At 39.1% G+C, this 20,055-nt stretch overlaps 1 protein-coding gene and 1 long non-coding RNA gene across 2 annotated transcripts; one reads left to right on the top strand and one right to left on the bottom strand.

Moving 5' to 3' along the window:
• Positions 1-535: 535 nt before the first annotated feature.
• WDR75 (WD repeat domain 75) lies at positions 536-16,389 on the top strand. The gene is made up of 19 exons (XM_031057445.1): positions 536-715; positions 1,287-1,380; positions 2,122-2,246; positions 2,580-2,650; positions 3,202-3,318; positions 3,850-3,938; positions 4,717-4,875; positions 5,174-5,233; positions 5,323-5,438; positions 5,910-6,082; positions 6,843-7,006; positions 9,197-9,380; positions 10,812-10,906; positions 11,284-11,379; positions 11,928-12,097; positions 12,695-12,754; positions 13,813-13,956; positions 14,041-14,132; positions 16,029-16,389. The coding sequence occupies exons 1-19, from the start codon at positions 695-697 to the stop codon at positions 16,231-16,233; spliced, it is 2,235 nt and encodes a 744-aa protein (XP_030913305.1). The 5' UTR covers positions 536-694; the 3' UTR covers positions 16,234-16,389.
• Positions 4,735-13,855, bottom strand: LOC115947912. Its single transcript, XR_004081772.1, has 3 exons — positions 13,802-13,855; positions 9,813-9,906; positions 4,735-4,859 (listed from the first exon to the last, which is right to left on the bottom strand). It is a non-coding gene; the product is annotated as an uncharacterized LOC115947912 (long non-coding RNA).
• Positions 16,390-20,055: the final 3,666 nt, after the last annotated feature.

Raw genomic sequence — 20,055 nt, 5'->3', positions numbered from 1 at the left:
GAGCTGATGTTTCGCTGAAATCTGACAAGAAGGGTAGAGCTGTGTCAGTTTCCTACGAACAGAAACGTGAAATGTCATGTGGATTGCACTCCTTGAATGGAATGACAACAAAACGGAAATACAGCAAAATTTTCGGTTGAAATTGATTGAAAGAGTAAAAGAAGCATATGAGAAGATCAGAAATACTGTGATCGGTGTTCACCCTTCTGTATCTGCTGGTAGTGATGCAGATGTGACTAAATCCATTTAACTTCCCCAGTGGCTCCCTCTGCCCCCAGCCTGCGTTCCCTGCTCCTAGTTTGCTTGGACTTTTTTGGTGTCTGGATATAAGCAAGATTTATTTACCAAGAGGGATGTTGGTAAATAAGTAAGTCTACATGTTAGCTTTGTGAAATGTTGGTAAATCTATATGTTAGCTTTGTAAAATTAGATGTTCACATGGTGGGTATCTGTGCATTCACTCTTTGTGACAATGTACATTTTGAACTAGAGTAGTGGTTTTGCGTTTGCACTTTATTTGAAGTCAGCACAGAGCTGGCCTCTGTCCTGTATTTTTTATTATTCAGTTACCTGGTTGTGATTTTATGTAGAATCTGGCTTTGATATATTGCTATTACTTATACAGTTGGTTTTGGTTTTTTATCTTCAGCTCTATTCTTCCTCTCTCGATGGCACCATTAAGCTGTGGGACTTCATGGATGGCATTCCCATTAAAGTATGTTGAGTTATTCCTGTTAACAGCATGACAAAAATGGGCACAAATCAGTCTGAGATGGGTTGTTCTACTACAAACACAACCTAAAACCCATCTGATTGTGTCGGTAAAAGAATGTGTGGTGATGATAATGATGCAGATCCTTTGGGGAAGAAGCTGGGAGATGTACTGACATACTGACCTTGCGACCTGCTGCAGTTTCGAGTCCAGGGTAGCTCTGGGAAGTGTGCTGCAGTTTGGGATACACCATTAAGAATTGATCCAATGGCTTGAAAATGTGGGCTGCTTACTCTTGCTCATATTTTCTGCTAAATACCCACTCTGGGTGTGCCTTCTGCTTTGTGTTAGAGATAAGGTATCCTAAAGCTTTTCAGTAAATCTGATGTCTCATATTTTATTAGTACTGTTTTAACATTTGTATCAGTCCTTGATAGAATAAAGATGTATTTGTCTTAGAATTGAGGATTTTAATTAATACATGAACCTTTCTGTAAGACATGATTTCCTTATTTTAAAGACATACACACAAATGTAGTTATTATTGATTTCCTTCTCTTTTTTTTTCCTTCAGACTTTCACTGTAGGATCCAAACTTCTGGCACTGTACGCGCTTGCCAGTGCTGAGGACTCGGTGTTTGTTGTCATTCCAAAGAAGGGTGAACGAGGTACAGTACAGGCAGCATCATCCATGCCATCTCAGTCATTCTGTGTCTGTGAGATTAGTCTCCCACCTTAGGCAGTAATACCATAAGCAGACTTGTCCTATTCACAGCATGCCTAGGTATTTTTTAATGAGATTTTGTCTGCAGTAAATACACCATCATCCATGTCATCTCAGTCATTCTGTGTCTGTGCTACTGTCCCAGCAGTGAGCAGTGTGCTGCAAGAATGGGCTTTAATATGTTAATTGTGAAATATTTTTTAAATCCTGTGGCAGATGTCTAGTTCTGCACTTTGTACCTCTTTCATTCTCATTCTGTAACATCTGTCATTCCAATATTTGTCTAGAAGAGTGCTTGTCTTTGCTTTTGAAGCATGTACTGCATGGTTGTGGTCTCATAGATGCAGTTCATCTTTGAGCTCATCTTTGAGTGCTCACCAAGGTTCAGGTTACACTACTGAAGTTGGGTATGAGTGCTGGGGATCATTCTCCCACCTTAGGCAGTAACCTTAGGCATTTATTACCATAAACAGACTTGTCCTATTCACAGCATGTCTAGTATTTTTTAATGGGATTTTGTCTGCAATAAATACAGCTTGGCCTCACTGTGTACTATAATATGTTGCTACTTCAGAGCAAGAGCTTCCCTTGGATTCTTCTGCTTACCCTTGCACTGATACCCACTGTCTGGTCCTCATTCTTCAGTACTACTGTTGGTTTCTGACAGATTTTTTTCTTTGGTCAGATACATTCCAGCTGGTCTCAGTTAAGCTGACAAAAGGAGCAGGCCAAGATCTGGAAGGCAAGGAGCTCTCAGTGGTTCTGGATGGTGTGGGTGCATCACCGAAGCAAATTGCATTTGGAAGAGAAGTATGCTCACCTCTGGGTTTTTTTCTTCTCTTGGTGTTGGTTGGTTGGAGGTTTTTTCCCTCTCAGATGAACTCTATGCTGTTTATACCTTTATACAAAGCACAGCAGTACTGAAACAAAACTGGAAGTAAATTAATTGGTATAAAAACTATACTCTTTTTAATATTACCAAAAAAAAAAAAAAGAAACTTTGAGACTTATAATGGGAAAGTATTTGCTCAATATCAGCTTATATGTTGTCTCCAGAGTAAAGTATTTTGTAGTGAAATGTACTTGATTTTTTTCTTGTGTGAAAAGATAATCTGTGTGTCCTAAATGGCTTTACTTTAACAGGATTCATATGTGGTATCAGTAAAGGATGTGAATCTCCAAGTTTATTTTTTTAAACGGAAATTGTTGAACAGGTAAGAATAAGAATGAAAATGTCAGGTATTCATTCAGTCTGATCTATCCTAAATGGTTTTTAACTCATGATGTGTGCACACATGGTCTCATATTTGGTTTTCTGCTGGAGGGGATGTAGTCACTATATGAGAAGCTTCCTGTAGAAGTGAACAGTGAGCAGATCAGGGGCAGTGGTACCTTACCTTTGCAGCTCAGGAATGTATTTTTTTCAGTTAAATACATAGGTTGATGCTGACCTGAAACAAGTGGTGGGCATAGTTTGGGCAGGGCCCAGGCAGCGGGAGAGAAGCAGGAGAAAAGGAGAGGGAGAGAGAGAAAGACAGAAGCAAAAACTCTTTCACCTTGATTGAAGGTGAAGAATTATGGAAATCAAGAGGAAAATAAGTCTGTCACTATTTTTTGAGAGTGCATGTAACCATAACAACTTGAAAATGTTTAATTTTTCTAATCAGAATTATTTTTTATGTGCACTAGCTGATCCTTTTGAAGATTTGTTTTAGAAAAACCAACCTAACTCTTAAAATTAAAGTTCCTTTCTTAACTTTTGAAGGTTTTCCTTAAGTACAGCGAAGACAAAAGGAGGTGACAATCGCTTCACTTGTGTCGTGTGCCATCCTACAGAGGATTGCATTGCAACTGGCCATGCTGATGGAAAGATTCGCCTCTGGTATGTGCAGTTTGGTTAACTGTGTATCCCATCAGCTCCTCTGACTGTAGGAATTAAGTCAAACCTGAGCAAAGCAGTCTAATTTGTCCTTAGCAATGCCATTTTCAGAAGTCAGAATGAGCAATGAACCTGCAGTGCTGACAAGTCTGTATGTCAAGTGGAAAAAATGCTATGTTAAGTTATGCTCAGTTAAATCTAAACTTAGGTGTAAAAGGTAATGTAGGAACAGGTGAAATAACTCTTTATGGACACATCTAAGGAGAGCACATCAGTGGAATACATGATTAGAAACACTACATGGTTAAGTTGCCTCCAGGGCTGCTGATGATCTAAGATGTGAGGTGTAGACCAGGAAGCTTCTGAAAACCTGTAGCGTGGTTCCTTCCCTTCTTCTGCATCACTTGAGCATAGGATAAACCAGTCTAGAAGGTAGACGACTGGATGATATAATTGATTCAGTTCAATATTTCCTTTGGTTTACTCTGTTGTTGATGTTGTGTGTAAAGAATTGTTTTGTTCCTCTCCACACAGGAGGAATTTCCACCACAAGAAAGCATACACATATTCAGCACTGCACTGGCATCATGATACTGTCATGGATCTGGCTTATTCTTTGGAGGGTGAGTAAAAGAAAAATAAAAACCAAAACAAAGCAATAAGAAAAACCCTACCAAAAGAACCCAAAAATCTCCATCAAACAAACAAAACCTCAAATTTGAAGTGTTGCAGCAGACAAGGAAGAATCTGTAGAAGCTCCAAGTTTGTCCACTTACTAACAAGTTAATTTCCAGAATTTTAAGTGTATCCAGGAAGGATCTGAAATAAAAACTAAAGGAGTTACTTTTATATGCATTTTGATTGGCATTTGTAATGTCAAATATCTTCCTTTTGTTGTAGAAGTAAAAATCTAACCCCTTATCTCACCTCTTCTCCCTCACCTCCATTCTTCTGCCCCTTCCATTTCATCAGTAGTACTGATGAGTTCCTGCCAGTTTTACTTGCATCCAAATAAAACAAGCCAGTCTTGTCTGAGCTCAAACCTCCTGTCAGAAATACTACACTTCTATCTGAATTGTGTGATCTGAACTATTCTTCTTAAGTACTTTTTACAGGAGAATAATTCAGCCATATCCTAACACAAATACCCAGCTGATTCAGAAAGTGATGGGATCTACTACTCCCAAAGCATTGCTGAAATTTCACTGTAGACACAAGTTCCTGTTACTTAATCCAAGTTTCTCTAGCAATTTAACAGGAGATAATGAAAAGCATGTTTTCTCATTCTCAGTTTAAAAAGTTTTGAGAAACTCATGTCTGTCTGTCATTGTAAAGACACAGGGTGCTGATTTCATTTCTTTTTAAGCAAAACCTTTTAACTGTATTTTGTTGCTGGAAAAGGAACCAGGTTGCTGAGTGGTGGAGTTGAATCTGTTCTAGTCCAGTGGCACAATGAATCTTCATGCCAGAAGGATTTCCTGCCTCGTTTGGGGTCTCCCATCGAGTGCATCTCCATGTCCTCTGACGGCGTTCTCTGCTGCACCCTGCACACAGACAACAGTAAGCCAAAACACATCCAAGTATCACTTCAGTGGAAATGCAAATCTCTATGAGCTTTATTTTGATGATTTTGGATGAATTAACTAAGAACTGTATAAAATTTCATTAATGATCTGAAAAAACAGATTATTTTGCTCTTTGATCAGTTCTGTGAATTTGCTTGGTGACTGCTGTAACTTGGTTTTCCACTTTGGTGTCGTAAACTGGGAAAAGATACATTTACAGTACAGGTGGTTACAGTTCTTTCCCACCGAGAGATGTGTGCTTTTTGTGAGACTTGGTCTGCTTTCTCTTTCAGGAATTACAATAATCAACAGCAACCTAAGGTTTTCCAAAAGTATTCAAGGGCTAATCAAAAGTAAGTGCAGTAAAATTTGTCGTCCACTTAGAGGGTGGAATGTGTCACTTGACAGCTTTGGTCATTTGTCACCTGAATTTTGTTTCCAGGTAGAGATGTCAAGACTGGCCTAGTGGTTGATCCTAGAACTAAAGCTTTGGTCCTGAATGGAGAGCCAGGCCACTTGCAGTTCTATTCCCTCCAGAGTGACCAACAGTTGTTCAGTGTAAGTTGAATGGGCTTATACCAAAACTTTAACTCACTCAGTCAAGTTACTTGTGCATCAGAATTTATTTGAAGACTTAATATGGCAAATGGGGAAAAAACGTTACAGCTATCCCACAAGGCTGGATTGCAGGCTGACATGTTCTTGGCTTTATCTCTATATTCATGTGCTAAGCAAATCTAAATATTGATACTGAAAAAAGTACTCTAAAACAATGTGCTATCCTGTTAAATGGCAAAAATTTGTAGGTAAAACACCTTCAAATTATTTTTCATTCTTTCCTACACTTTGCATCATTGTGGAATGCACGTGCTCAAATTCTGCTTTCCCCACATGTTGGCATACTTCTTCATGCCACAGCCCAGTCTGGTCTAACTGGAGCCTTCAGAACGTGCTTCCTCTGTGGTTTCATGAGTGATATCTCTTCCAGCTGCACCTGAATTTTAACTCCCCTGTGGCCTTGCTTTGCAGCTGGACATCGTGCAGCGGCAGTACATCCACCAGGCGGGCCTGAAGCAGTCGGACCTGGTGAAGGTCGCGTTCAGCGCTCGGGGCACCTGGCTGGCCACGGTGGAGGAGAGTGAGGAAGTGGCTGACCCCGAGCTACAGCTGAAGCTGTGGTTCTACAGTGAAGAAACACAGAGGTAATGGTAACAGCTGGCCTTCCAGCTGTCAGTCTCACAAATCCCTGCACAGATGTTGCCTTGCAAAGATCTGGGAATTTACTATGCGCACTACAGCATCTGCAGCAGAGCACAGAGTTGCACTGAATTCACACAGGAAATAATTGCTCTGGATCTATTTTACTCAGAGTAATTAGAGACAGTTGTAACCATGGGACTTAAATTCACAAATTTTCTTGGTATTAAAAATCATGGACCTGACAGAATGGTTCTGTAGCTCATATAGTTTTCCTACCTCTATTTAATCCATCATTAATTGATGGATTCAGAAGCTTATAATTGTATTGTTGGTCTTTGTCTTTAGCTAACATATGCATTAATAGCCTTTCCCTAATTTTCCTTTCCTGGTTAATAGCCTTTCCTTAATTTTCATCTTTAAAAAATGACATTTTGACTACAAATTATTTTCTTAAAGAAACAAAGCAAAAGAAAGCTACTACACAGATAACCACATGACTGATTTTCTAACTACTGGAAAGACTGCCCAGGGTTCAGGCTGAGTGTTTGAGAGATGCTTGCCTACTGATAATTCTTGGTGCTGGGCTAATGTATGGAAGCCATTAGGGGAACCTGATCTGTTAATGCAATAGCATTTAGCTGTCTTAATTAGAAATTCCTTTGATTGCTCTTCTCTCTGCCCATTCCAGAATCAGCTTGAACTGAATTCTCCCCAGGTTCCAAATGAAACAGAATGACAACCTTTTGCTTTCTTTTCCTATAGCTTTGCACTGAACACCAGAATAAACACGCCCCATGACAACCACATCACAGACATGTGCTTTCGTGACATGGATGAACTGGGAGATGGCTCTCTCATACTGGTAACAACTGGCAGAGACTGTGTGTTTAAAGTCTGGGTGATGGTAGAAGACTCTGATCCAGAAGGTAAGTGTGGCCAAAATATAACTTACTCTTACTTGCACCTTTTAACGTAGAATATAAGAATAACCTGAGTTGGAAAGGACCTACAATGCCATTTGAAGTCATGCTGTAGAAATTAGAACCCTACTTTCATTTGCTCAGTCCCCTGCATTGATCTGCTTCTGCTGCTGCATGAAGTGTTGTGTTCTCCTGAGCGTCCTGTGATGGAGTTCTGCTGTAGTTTATAGTATTAGTTTGGTCTGGAGGTTCCTGATATAACCAAAGACCTTGGCAAGCTGCTGCAGAAGGGAGTGGCAGCCTATGTTCATTGGTTAAAGAACTGTTTCTGGTAATGATTTTTCCATGCTGAGAGAATGGATTTTTGTCAGTCCTCTGGGTTGGCTTTTCATTTGAGACTTCTGCTCAAAGGAGCAGTGTACAGAAATGTGTTACTGTTTTTGAGGTGAATTAGTGTAAAATAATAGCACTTCTGCAATTTGACATATCCACCACTTCAGAGTTCATTTTTTGAACATCCTTCCTTTCCATTAGGTACTTGAACATCATAGAATGGGTATCTAGGTATTTCTGAGATACTTTTAATAACCAAATTTAACCTCAAGAAAGACATGCTGATGTCACTTCTTTCAAACACACCATTTGTGTATATTTATTGATTGTTCTGTATGCCTCTGGATGTGAAATACAAAAGATTTCCAACATATTAATGTCCTTTTACTTCAATGTTATTACAGTGTCAGGCACACGTAAGTGAGGTGGCACTTTCCTGCCACTTGGCTGTCTTGTCATTTCATGTTCCTAAGTAGCTGTGATAGTGGTGTTGCTGAGCTGCTTGCAGTCTAGAAATCTGTTTGTCTTTTCATGGGCAGGTGAGAACATGTTCAAAAGTACTTTAGAGCTGCTAGGGTTTCCATTTGGCAGACTTTGCCAGACTTTCCCTTTCCAAGCTCTTTGTCCCTCAACTGTGGCTGCTCATGAGAAGACAGACAAAACTTGTGTCATTTACTGTATTAGTAGTAATCTCCCCAGTGGTATCTGAAAGAGGGTTTGGTTTTGCTTTTTTTCATAAATTATTCTGAGGTTAAATTATATCTTAACTTAATGAGCAGATACTTTGATCTTGAGCACAGTATTAGTTAGGGATGAAACTTAATTTTTTTTCCTTCCACAAAATAGTTTTGTATCTGCTGACTGGCCTCCTCAGGGTGTTTGTATTTGAGTGACTACAGGGCTCTGTTTTGTGGCATATGTAAAAGTACCAATTACTGGTGGCTGCTCTGGTGTATTTGCCCAGTGGGGCAGAGTAGGAATGCTCAGGCAGAAAGGCTTGACATGCTGCAGCTTCTCTGCAGCAAATACTAGTTTGGCAAAGGGCTCCTCAGCTGAGTTCACTCTGGTATGTGTTCATTGCAGCAGGTCTCTTGCTGGGCCCCTAGATGGTGCCATGCAGTTGGAAGTACTCAATCGTTTCTGGCTTTTTTTTTTTTTTTAACAGGCAGGTCTTTTAATCATCAACTTGTGGCCATTATATAAAGAGTAACTTAGCATAGGGTGATTTTCGTTTTTTTTGCTCATCCTACTCAAATGTTTCAAAAGCATGCTGTAGGAATTATTTTATACTGGGAAATGTGTGTTAATGTGGTAAGTACATCAGTTTGCTCCAGTTTATTTTCTGGTAACTATCAACAGGGGTAAAGGTGTCCAAACAGAATGCAGTGGCAGGTGAACCAACTGAAGGAAGCATGCTGGTGGGTCACTTGGTGATCCTCAAATCCTCTGTAAATGAACCATGAGCTTTGTTGGACTCAAATGCAAGCTGTGTTCAGATTTTGAGTAATGCTCCTGTGTTCTTGCTAGAGTTTTGACAGAACAATTTTTCCAGAACAGTAAGTGCTGAAACTACTTGGGTATCATTTTTCCTAACCTCTGCCTCTGTGAGAGCACAGTTATTGGAGTTGGCAAACTAAGCATGAATATTGTACCATGTCAGTCTCGAGGTTCACTGTTCAAATGCAAACCTGAGGACAAATGAAAACCCTAGCAGCTGTTTCTCCTATTAGAACAGGACAGATTCTCTGTACTCTTCAAAAATTCTGAAAGAAAACTGTTTTGCCTTGAGCCTGTTTCGCAGTAATAATTGAATTCTTTCTTCATGTATGGACTTGAATTAACTGGCTTGTTCATTCAATGCAGCACACCAGAGTGTGAGCTGGAGCTGTGACTTTGTAGGCAGCTACCACAACTACCAAGCTACAAACTGCTGCTTCTCAGAAGATGGCTCTTTGCTGGCTGTTAGCTTTGAAGGAACTGTCACTGTATGGGATTCACTTACTTGGGATCTTAAGTGTACATTTTGCCACCCACCTGGAAATATAAGGTACATTTTTCATCTGCTCTTTTTTTGTCTCATTTGAACTCTCAGAAAAGAAAGAATCAATTCATAGCAGTCCAAGACCTTGTATATGCTCATAAACATATACACATAAACATTGATTTTATCAGTCTTAAATTTGTATATAGAAAAGACTAAAATGGCTTTTAGGTGGCCATGGCTTTTTTTATTCTAAAAATAAGATTGAGCCTTGCAGTTCCTTCTTACTTGCTTATGTCTCTTGTACCTCCCATCCTCAAATCTCTATCATGGGACACACAAGTAGTGTGTTGATAGCCCTTCTCTTTTCCCCCATTAATCCAGGGGTGAATCAAAGTCCGGGAAAAGTGTAAATGCAAACAGTTGGTTCTTTATTTGTGTATGCATGCATGCAAATGGAAATTATATCAATAAACCATAAAGGCATGATGACCTTACCTGTACTATGAAATACATATCTTCATCCTCTGTAACCTCTGTTCAAAAATCCATGTTTTCCTGGCAGACTATCCCAGCAATGCTCCATTCTATGCTGTCATGATAAAAGACATCAACATTGTATGGTCACAATATTTTAAAGACTCTTGGCACAAAGAATCATAGCAGCATACAGAGGTTTCTCCCTTTCATGTGCTGTGTGTATGTTTGTAAGCATTTCTTTTGTGTTATGAAATCTGTTTTATGTTGGTCCTCTAAGATTAGAAATTGAGAAATGTTATTCTGAAACTAGTGTGGAGGAAAATTGTGGGAGGCATGTGAGCCACCAGCTTGGTGCAGTGGCAAGCTTTTCCCAGGCCAGCTGCCTCCTCTTATAACCTCTACTATTTGTTATATTAAAAGGAAATAAATTACTCTAGGAATATAATGAATTACTGTATTATTTGCATAATGTCAAAGGGCTATGCTTTAATATACAAATTCTGTCCCTTATTAGCTTTTTTAAAAATCTTTTATCATTACAAGTCCTAAGGCTGTTCTGTTATTCTCAAACAAGAGACTGAGAAATTAAATCTCATGCTTTCTTCAACTGGAGCTCTAATAGCCCTTTTTAAACTACTACTCTCATTCTAGTTCCTAAATAATAGTAGGGCTTCTCTAAATACTAATTTATTTTCCAATCCCAATGTGAATACTTAGAGTTATGTATGGGTTTGTAATTTATTTTAGAGTTTTAAATCCCTCCTTTATATTGGAATGCTGTAGAAACATGTAATCCTTACATAATTATGCACACTTTAAATTATCAGATTTATCTGATAGTTATGTGTGGAGTTTCATGCCACTAGAGGTGAATGCAAAAAGCAAACTTTGGATTTAGATACCAAAAGTAAATCATAACTAAATAGTTTTTGTGACTTGTGAGTAATTGCTACATAGAAAAAAAACAAAGATGAACTCTGAAGGTGACTAATTTGTTTTGACTTCTTACTTCTGTAGGAACATCTGCTTTGGGAGACTAACATGTTCCAAGTACCTTATTGGTGCCACTGATTATGGCTTTCTGTGTTGCTGGAACCTGCTCACTTGTGCATGTAAGATCAGCTTGAATGTGTGCTAGAGTAATTTATTACTTGAAATCACTGTGAAACCTTGAAATAATTCTAGTTCAGTTCCAGATTTAACACACTACAAAATGCCCTGTGGAAATGGGATTATTTTCATACTTAGGATAGGATACTGTCTGTGTGCATGTGCTTTGTGTGTGCAGAATAAATCTTGGGTTAGGTGAATGATAACCCAGTAATAGGTAGTATTTCTTACACTTGTGTAGGAGTTGGCAGCATTTGTGTGTTTTTATTCACCAGGGAATGAGTGAAGCTGCCTCTTCCAGCAGCTAAGGCCTTGTGTGTTGTTTGTTTGACCTTTTATTTGGCTCCTTTTCACCTCTGCCTCTTGCTGTGCTTTTCAGTGGAGTGGAGTGCCCACCTCAACGTCGTAGTGCTGCAACCTGATCCCCTTTCTGAACACATTGCTGCAGTCTCATGGCTCTCCAAAGAGTCCAGCTGTAAGTACAAAGCCTTCTTTCACTAGTCATAATCAGCAGAATTTAAAACTGGGGAAGCACAATTCCTAGAAAAGGTTTTCTTAGAATTCAGACCATGAAAGCTGGAGAGGGACTTCAGGGTGTGCCTGCACCTGTGGGAACTGAGCCATATCTGACAGCAGCATTCAGATAAAGTGTGTTACCTTTTCTTCCAGCTGGTAGTTTCAGGTACAGGATATATCTCAGGATTAACCACACTTTCTGGGTGAGGGTCTCAAATGTTCTTGACCTTCTCTTGTAAATGCAGAACTGTGCAGCTACATTTTAGAGCTCTGACATTAAATTAACTCTTCCTACAGAAATGGTAATTTCCAAGTGTGTTCTGTGGACTGGAGTATTGTGAAAGGTCCCTTCTATTACTGAGTGAAGTTAGCCAGTTAAATTCCTGTGAAGTGCTGCTTGGAAGCAATCCTGTCCAGCCTTCTTGGCTGTGATATGCAGGGCTTTGACAGCTGGCCAGGAGTGTAAGAATTTCCTGATTTTAAAAGAAGATATTTTTGGTTTTGCAGTGTTTGTGTTTAAACCAAGTGAGCCATGGCCAGTCTACATCCAGAGAAATCTTTGTAAAGAAAAGATCCTGCTTGCTGCCTTCATTCCAAGAGATGAACCTGAAATTATAAGCTCAGAAAAATACCTGTGGCTAAGAAAATCCCAACTGTTTTTTCTTACAGATACACAAGTAAGGAATAGTAATTGGTAGGTGGTTCCAGGGGAAAAACTGTTTTCTTTAAAATGGATTGATAGGAATTCAGAGTTCTGCTTGTGAGCATAGGAGTTCCTTTTTTGATTTCATGTCATTATAAGCTGTGCTTTGTTGAAAGCGTTTAACTGCCAAAACAGCCTAAGAGCAAAATTATTTACTGGTTTTCTATTGGTTTTCTACTATTCTTGTGAATAGTTTTATGCTGCTTCATTGATACAAGAGACTAGATAACTTGGGAACATTGCCTATGCTGTTTAACTTAAACAAGCACCTAGAAGCTGTATGAATTATTGCTGATTATTCAAATGTTCCATGTGATATTCAGTTTCCCTGTAATTTCTGATGGGGGTGTGGGGTTTTTTGTTTGTTTTCCTAAAAAGCATATAGAACCTCTAGGTCCATTCTTGCTTCTCTTCAATTTCTTTACAAAATACAGATGAAGACATGGTTTTGCCTCTTCCACTTGACTGATAAAACTTTTGGGCCAGTTGGAAGTTTCTGTAGGCAAGCTATGCAAATATAGAAAGCAGTTTCACATATCATAACATATCATAACATCCTTCTGTATTTTAGGAGCTAATGACACTTAGCACAAAGTCTCTGGAAGAAAGGCTCACACCATCAAGCAAACAGGTACCTCTCATAGAACTTCTGACTGAGATGGGCAGAGCAGTTCAAAATTCTGATGGTTGTTTTGTCATACTGAAATTCCCTTTTGCCATGAAAATGCTCACCAGATCCTTACCTGGAGTCCCAGGCACTTAGCTGAAGGGGCAGTAATCTGGATTTGCTTATTTTTTGACAAGAAGTGCTGTTTGCAAAATTTTTTTAAGTACCAGTGAGCTACTCTCCATTTCCCCTGGGGAGAAAAAATAATAATTTTCTAAAATCTTCAGGTTACAGAAATGGAGCAAAATGTTTGAGTAAGCTCTTTCCTTATCTTGGTTTCTGTAACACTTGGAATCTTGAGTGTGGTCTGAACTATGGGGATGAACAGTTGTCAGTCAATTGTGACTTACCTGTGAGAAGGAGTTCCAGAATTGCATTCCAGTATGTATTTCTGTGGAGAAGTAGTCTGGGAAATTGGATTTTTTTTTTAATTCATTTTGAAGAAGTTAAAACTATAACAGCAGCACTTGATTGATTTCGTTGGTTAGATAAAGTAGATCAAAGTAGAAGTTAGTATCTTTCTAATATAAAATGCTGTGGGACTGTGGGCATAAGCAATCAGTCTCTTTGGAGAGTGGGGAAATAATTTGGTGTTCAGATTAATGTATATTGATGCAGGAGAATGCCAAAAGTCAAGGTGCCATGTTTTGCTTCCCATTGCATAATTGAATCTCCCTGCAGATGATGCTGGAATATATATTATCTTTTGGTTCTGTGGAATCAGAAAACCCATCCTTTGGTTTTCTGGCACATGCACCACCTTCCATACTTGGAAGTTAATAGGTAGATCAGCAAACTAAAGTCCAGTGTTCTTGGGGCCAGATTCTGGAGAGTTTTGTAACCCTCTGTGCAGGATTCTCTCCAGACACCTGACAGAGAATGAGTACAAAGAGCCACATAGCTCAGTTGAGTTAAATTTGAGTGTAGGCTTTTCTCACTTGGGTTTATTCTGAATTTTAGTAACTTAAAAGGAGGTAGAACTTATATTTGTGACACTAAAATTCTACTTACATTTTTTCAAGCTGGCAGTAGAAGAAAGTCTTCCTGTGACACCATTTAGTGTGCTGCTGGGAAAGCACAGACGTCAGCAAGCACAGGAGGATATAGACCTTGGAAAACCAGTTGTTCATAATAAGCAGGAGCAAGCTTCACCTGCTGTCAAAGAGGTAAGGGTAATTACAGTAAAAGTAATTACAAGCAAAATCACGACAAACAAAGCCTTTCATAAAGCTTTTGTTTTATCTTTGCAGCTTTTGCACACTCCAGCACACGTTTTGCCATCTGCTTCCTTCCTCTGCACTATATTTATTAACTCATTGCTCATCTCCAAAGAGAACAAAAGGTAAGAAAAGTTCAAGAACTCTCCTTAGTTATCAAAGTTACTTTAAATTGTGTCAGTCTTTGTTTGAAGTGTAAAAGCAGTTTTCCAACACTCTTTATCTATTCAGTAATTTGAACACTTCAGTGTGGTAATGGTCTGGCCGTGTAGTGTATTGGCTCTTTTGTTGCTGTTATTTTTGCTGGGTTTTGCCTAATGTGTTTATATGCAAAACACTGCCTTTTACACTCAAATGTTCTCTATGAATTTAACTTTATTCCAGGGATTTAATGGCTTTTTAGTGCTATTTTTGGTTCAATATTAGATTCTCAACTTTATTTGAAATTACTGTGACTTGCTGCATAATTTTTTGTTTCAGTTTCTAGATACACCAGTTAGTTAGAAGCTTGATCTTAAGAATTGTTTTAGAAGTCAAATGTCATTTCTAATTAAGCTAGAAAATAAAAGGGTATACTGTAAGCACATCTAAGTTTGGCTTACAGTGCATTAATGCCAATTTATTGGTAGGTACTTAAAATTGTAGCTTTCTCCTTTGGGATCAAAGGAATGCAGGCACAGGGATTACAACAGTGCTCTTGTATTAGGATTAATATCTAGTCACTTACACTGAAGCCAGTTCGGTGATTGCATTTTTGTGCCATGTGTTCTTTAAAATGCTTCATTAGACTCTGCCAGGCCAGGGATGAAAGCCTGTCCTTGCAATCAGGTGTTGGTGTGGATTTGCCAGATGGGTGAGTGGGTGGTTCGCAGGGCCAGAGCTCACCCAGGAACAATCACAGCTCCTGAGTGCCCTGGGTTCTGCCCTACAGCCTGTTCTGTGTCCTGGCTTCTGCCACCCTGTGCTGCCACTGCTGCAGGATCTCTGACTGCATGGCACAACAAAACAGCCACAGAACAGTGGCAGAAATCTAATACATGGGAACTTGCATCTAGTTTCAGTCCTGAAGAATGTGGGAGTTCAGTGACCTGTGTAAATATTTGCACTTGCAGAGCTTGTACTTTGACAGCAGTGACTGCTGTGGCTGTGCATTTAAAGGTACATGTAATTGTAAGCATTGGGCCCTTGAAGATTGTCCACAATTTATCAGTGTATATATTATACAGTGGATATATTATTAACATTAAATGCTTCTATTTTCCATGGCAATATGATATTACTGTGTGCTTCTCCATTTACATTTTGTGAGTGATGAATAGTTTGTGTTAAAACAGATGATTTTTAGAAGACCAGTACTGTTTTGCCATGAAGTTCACTCTTAATACATCTGGAATATTTATACAACAGACACTTGAATTAATACTATTAATTAATGCATTTTAAATTATAACAGTTCCATATAATTTGTTGGAATTGTGCTTTTTACTTCAGCACAGGCTTAAAATTCTTAAACTCAGAAGAGAATGGCCATTTCAAACATCTCTCTATGTTTAGAGAAAAAAAACCAAACAACCAAAGAATTTTTTTCTTTCCTAGTAATGCTAACTAATACCTAGTAATAGTATTGCAGCAGTTTTTAAGACCAAGTGACCCTTTTCAGATTTGAAGGAGTGACCTTCTTGAACAGTCTCATCTACCAGTATATCCAACATTTCTGATCCTGTAGGACTGCAGTGTTGTAACATTTGTCATAATGCTGACCTGCCTGCTCTGCAGTTACCTATTATGTTTCAAGAAGAAAAACTATTTTAAGTTTACTTAGAGGAGAGCTATTTGAAAAATGGCTTGAAATTGAGATTGCAAGAGAAGTATAGTAGGTAGACTGAAAGAAAAAAGGTAGATTGAAATGAAAAAAAAAGATAAAATCTTGTTTACTTAGTTGTTTGCATGATACTTCTCCCCTATAGTACTGTAGAATGCGAGAGTACCTATTAATTGGGTTGTTTCCAACCATCTTCCAGTGCTGAAGAAGTTGCTGATGAAGTAGAAATGGAGAGTGAAAAAGCAGAGGATGAGTCAGATGAGGAAGATGTCACAGCAATGGAACAAGAGGATACAAGCCATATGGAATTGTTAGGAGAGATGACGTGTAAATTGTCTAAATCCCAGGAAAAAGAGCTACGAAAAATAAGAAAAATGGACTACAGCTGGATATCAGCCTTCTAAACAGACATCTTACTTTTTTATACTACAAGTTGAAGCTTTGTGGATTAAATATTCTTTTAAATTTTTTTTCAGGTCCTCTGGCCAAAAATTTTTATCAGCTTCTCTTTCCAAAGGAACGCAGAACAAGGGGGAGTGATTAAAGTTTTGAAAAGCTGATTCTGCTCTTAGTTTATTACTGATTCTCTGTGACCTTAGAAAATGCTTAATCTGATTTGGGGGCTCCCCACCCCCTTGCAAGTGTATTTAAAAGCCTAATAGTAAAACTGAGTTCATTATCTGGCTTGTGATCAGTTAGCAAAGTGACAGCTCAGCTGCTGAAAATCTTCCCCACTGGGGCTGGGTTACTGCTGCCAAAGCAGCAGCAAATGCCTTCAGCTGGTGACAGAGCTTAGCTCAAGGTGTGGCAGGGGAAGTCAGGGTGGTTCTTGGTGCTGTATGCAGGTAAGTTACAAGTCTCCTCCTCAGAAGTTCCTCTCCAGCTGTTGAGACAGATGAGAAGTGGTTTTACATGCCTGGTTAGAGAATAGAGATGTTTAATCTTTTGTGGGGTTCACAGAGTGTGGAGATTCTCAGGTGGAGGATGCACAATGTATCAGAGCACTATGAAACCTTTCCAGAACTCAAGACAGCTGCATCATGTAGGAGATGCATCAGTTTATGCAACAGCCAGTTTAACAGGCCTTTAATGCATCAGCTGCAATTCCAATATATCACTTAACTATACATAGCAGAGTGTAGAATTGGTTTGGAAGTGGTGAATTTGAGGGCATAAGAGTGAATACAATCTCCATGGTGCTGCAGTATGAAGGCAAGCAGATGCAAATGGTACAGGGTCACTAAAAGCTCTGAAGAAACAATATTTTGCTAAAACTATTCAGATTAAAAATGCTGGAGCAGGAACAATCCAGCATTCAGTGAAAACTGTGTTCTCCTTACTCTGCTTTTCCAAAAAAGTAGAGGACCCTTTGCTTCCTCTCCTGTGTTAACATGATATAGTGGAAGGCAGTTAGTGGCAACACTTTTAACTTTTTGGGGGGAAATTATCCTACAACAGACACAATCTGTCACTTCCACTTCTGTATAGAAATACTTAGGCATCAAGGAAAGCAGCTCAGAATCATTTTCCTAGCAGGTTTATCTCTCCCATTTTAACCCAAAGGCAGTGGTTGCTCCCTTGGTGTGCTGGCAGCTCCATCATCAGCTGCTGTGGGGTTAAATAGGCCCAGGCTGCAGCCAGGGAGGAATGGATGCTGTAGCAGCACCCAAAATGTGGCACAACAGTGACCTGTACATTTAGGAGTGAGGTACTTTGGACGTTGGGCCTGCCATGCCGAGGCTGTGGGGGAAAGTGTTAAACCCTGGGAGATGGAAACACTGCAATAGAGACAGGGATGCTGAAAAGAGCTGTTAAAAACAATTCCAATAGGTCTGAGTGCTGGCTTCAGGAAAAAAAAAGCCAAAAATTAGTTTAAAACTCATTATTATAGAAAATTACCTTTTAATTCTGTAAATTCACTATCATGGATGTGAAAACATGAATGTAAGGATAATATGAAGATACTTCAGAAGACAACACTGGTTTCTGTAAAGAGCCTTGGAATGTCTGCCATGCAACTTGAATTGAATGATGACAGTCCCTTGCACATTCTATATTTCCTTCCACTCAGACATTAATGTGAAAAATAGTTAATTGATCCAGTTTCAGACAAAGCCAGCCAGGGTTAACATAGTCCCATGGCAGCAAGGGGCTCCTGCATCTTCTCATACAATATAGTTAGGCACCACAGCTCTTCAGACTACCAGTACTTAAAACTGTGAGGCACATTTTCTTCTATCATAGATTATTTACTAGGACTAGCATTACTGAGATTTTAAAGGAAAGGTTTTCATAATTAGGTGTTTTCCTGTTTAGGCCTTGGTATGCAGAAAAATAACATCTTAAGACCTGTAAAGTTTTTCAAAGTTAGTTTGCCTGTAAGTTCATGTCTCTTATTTCTATCATGCTTACAGGGAGAGAAGGAAAACACACCTTACCACAACTCTAGACAGTTTTATGCTTTTGCATTTTTCTCCCTTTGCATTACAGCTTTTTAGATAACCTCATATGTAGCTGAAGCAAAAAAATCACAGCTCCCCAAATATTAGCAATTTTTATTTCCATCCCTCTTACCTGCAGAGCTGAAACTGATACAACCTCTTCATAACCTTGGACCCAGTGGATTTTTCCCGAAAAGTTATAACAGAACAAAAAGGGAAAATTATTTAAGATTGTAACTGACAAGTGGTAGGTTTTGAAAACTCAGAAACATTAAGAAAGTACAGGAAAATAAAAAGTAAAAAGATTCACCCTCCAAAATATGCACCATACTAGGAAAGACACACTGAAAGGTTTTGGAATTTTTTCTTAAATAACATCAGACTTCAGCTCTGTGAAAAACAAGTGTGAGTTGAGCAGAGATCTGTGCACATGTTGTTGCAAAAGTGCTGCTTCAAAGCCTGCTCTTGTGTTACTGTGTCAGCAACATTTAAGTGTGGCTTTAAAGGAGGAAACTTTAATATCTGTTCATGTGGGAGTTTTTAAAATTCACATGAAAGTCAAGTGCTTTCCTGGAAGCCAAGCTGGCATGAGCAAGAGACAGTTCACGTGCAAGTCAGCATCTGAAGGTGCAGTTCAGTTTGGTGTTCAGGCAGTAATGCATTGTGTTAGAAATCTTCATCAAGATGCAGCTTTTAGACTTAAATATTTTGTCATTACTGACTTGGTTTTGCTTTCCCAGCAGACTGAACATACTGGGCTAACAGAGGGCCCTCACTTTGTAGTTCTCTGTGTGTGTGTTTTTTGCTCAAGAAGGAAATACATTTCTGGTTACAGTTTTACTACATTTAATAGGCACATTCTCGACCAACCTTTTAGAAAACATTTTCTGACTGATACTGCAATTGTAACAATGAAGAATACAGAGGGAGGGCTGCTACTGATTTGTCTGTGGCTGCTTTGGAATGCTTTATTTTTAAAACAGTTCTCTGCTGTTCCTTCTTTTTTTTCCTCTTTTTTTAAAATTTCAATCTTGTGTATCCCAGTAGCAATAATCAGTCCCTGTATTTACTGTGATGCCCTAAGTCAAATCTTAATTTGATTTTTTGGCTTCTGCTTCTTCCTTCTAAAGGCTACTTTACAAGACTTTATTCTTTTATAGAAAGATTTGACACAAAAGACCACAGAGAAGAAGACTGAACTTAATCTCATGATTCCAGTTACATGATAAATACAACAGGTAAGAAAAGACAGAGGTCAGTGTTGAATAACCTGTGGGTGCCTTGTGCATCACAGCAGGACACCAATTTCCACAGAAGCAGTCACAACTTTATTTAGGCTGAGGGACAGACCACACGAGGGTGGCAGGTGCCTAGAAGGGGACTTGTTTACTTCCCAAATTTTCCACTCAAAGTGGTTGGATAAACATGAGAGCCTGGAATTCCAGCAGCTCTGGCAAGCATTACAAAAAATAAATGTACAGGCAAGGCCTTATGGAGCACATCACAGCAATGGGCTTTGACTGAGGGGCTGCTCTAAATGCTGCAGAGGTGCCCAGTAATTTCAGCCCATGTGTTCCAGTCAAGTGTAGTTCCACAGGGGCTGAAAACCACTGCTCTTCATTGGCATTTTGTGAGGCCCAAAGCAGTTATGAGTTTACAGCAGCTCCAACACGTGCCCTGTCCTTGGTGGGCAGATTTGGCAGGAAAGCCGTGAGAAAGGGGCAGTAGTTGGTATGGATTTTTGAGTTCAAGAACAGAGGGGAAAAGCCTGCAAATTGTGCCACG

This window comes from Geospiza fortis, unplaced genomic scaffold (genome assembly GCF_000277835.1).
Source record: "Geospiza fortis unplaced genomic scaffold, GeoFor_1.0 scaffold112, whole genome shotgun sequence".
Taxonomy (NCBI): Eukaryota; Metazoa; Chordata; class Aves; order Passeriformes; family Thraupidae; genus Geospiza; species Geospiza fortis.
The sequence above is the reverse complement of the archived record's forward strand: the minus strand, read 5'-3'. Positions and strand labels throughout refer to the sequence as shown.

Excerpts from the sequence above, each read along its gene's own strand:
- WDR75 (XM_031057445.1), top strand. The coding sequence starts at position 695 with ATGGATGGCATTCCCATTAAA. Across the intron at positions 6,083-6,842 it reads TACAGTGAAGAAACACAGAG|CTTTGCACTGAACACCAGAA; the intron begins GTAATGGTAACA and ends CTTTTCCTATAG. Across the intron at positions 13,957-14,040 it reads CTTCACCTGCTGTCAAAGAG|CTTTTGCACACTCCAGCACA; the intron begins GTAAGGGTAATT and ends TTATCTTTGCAG.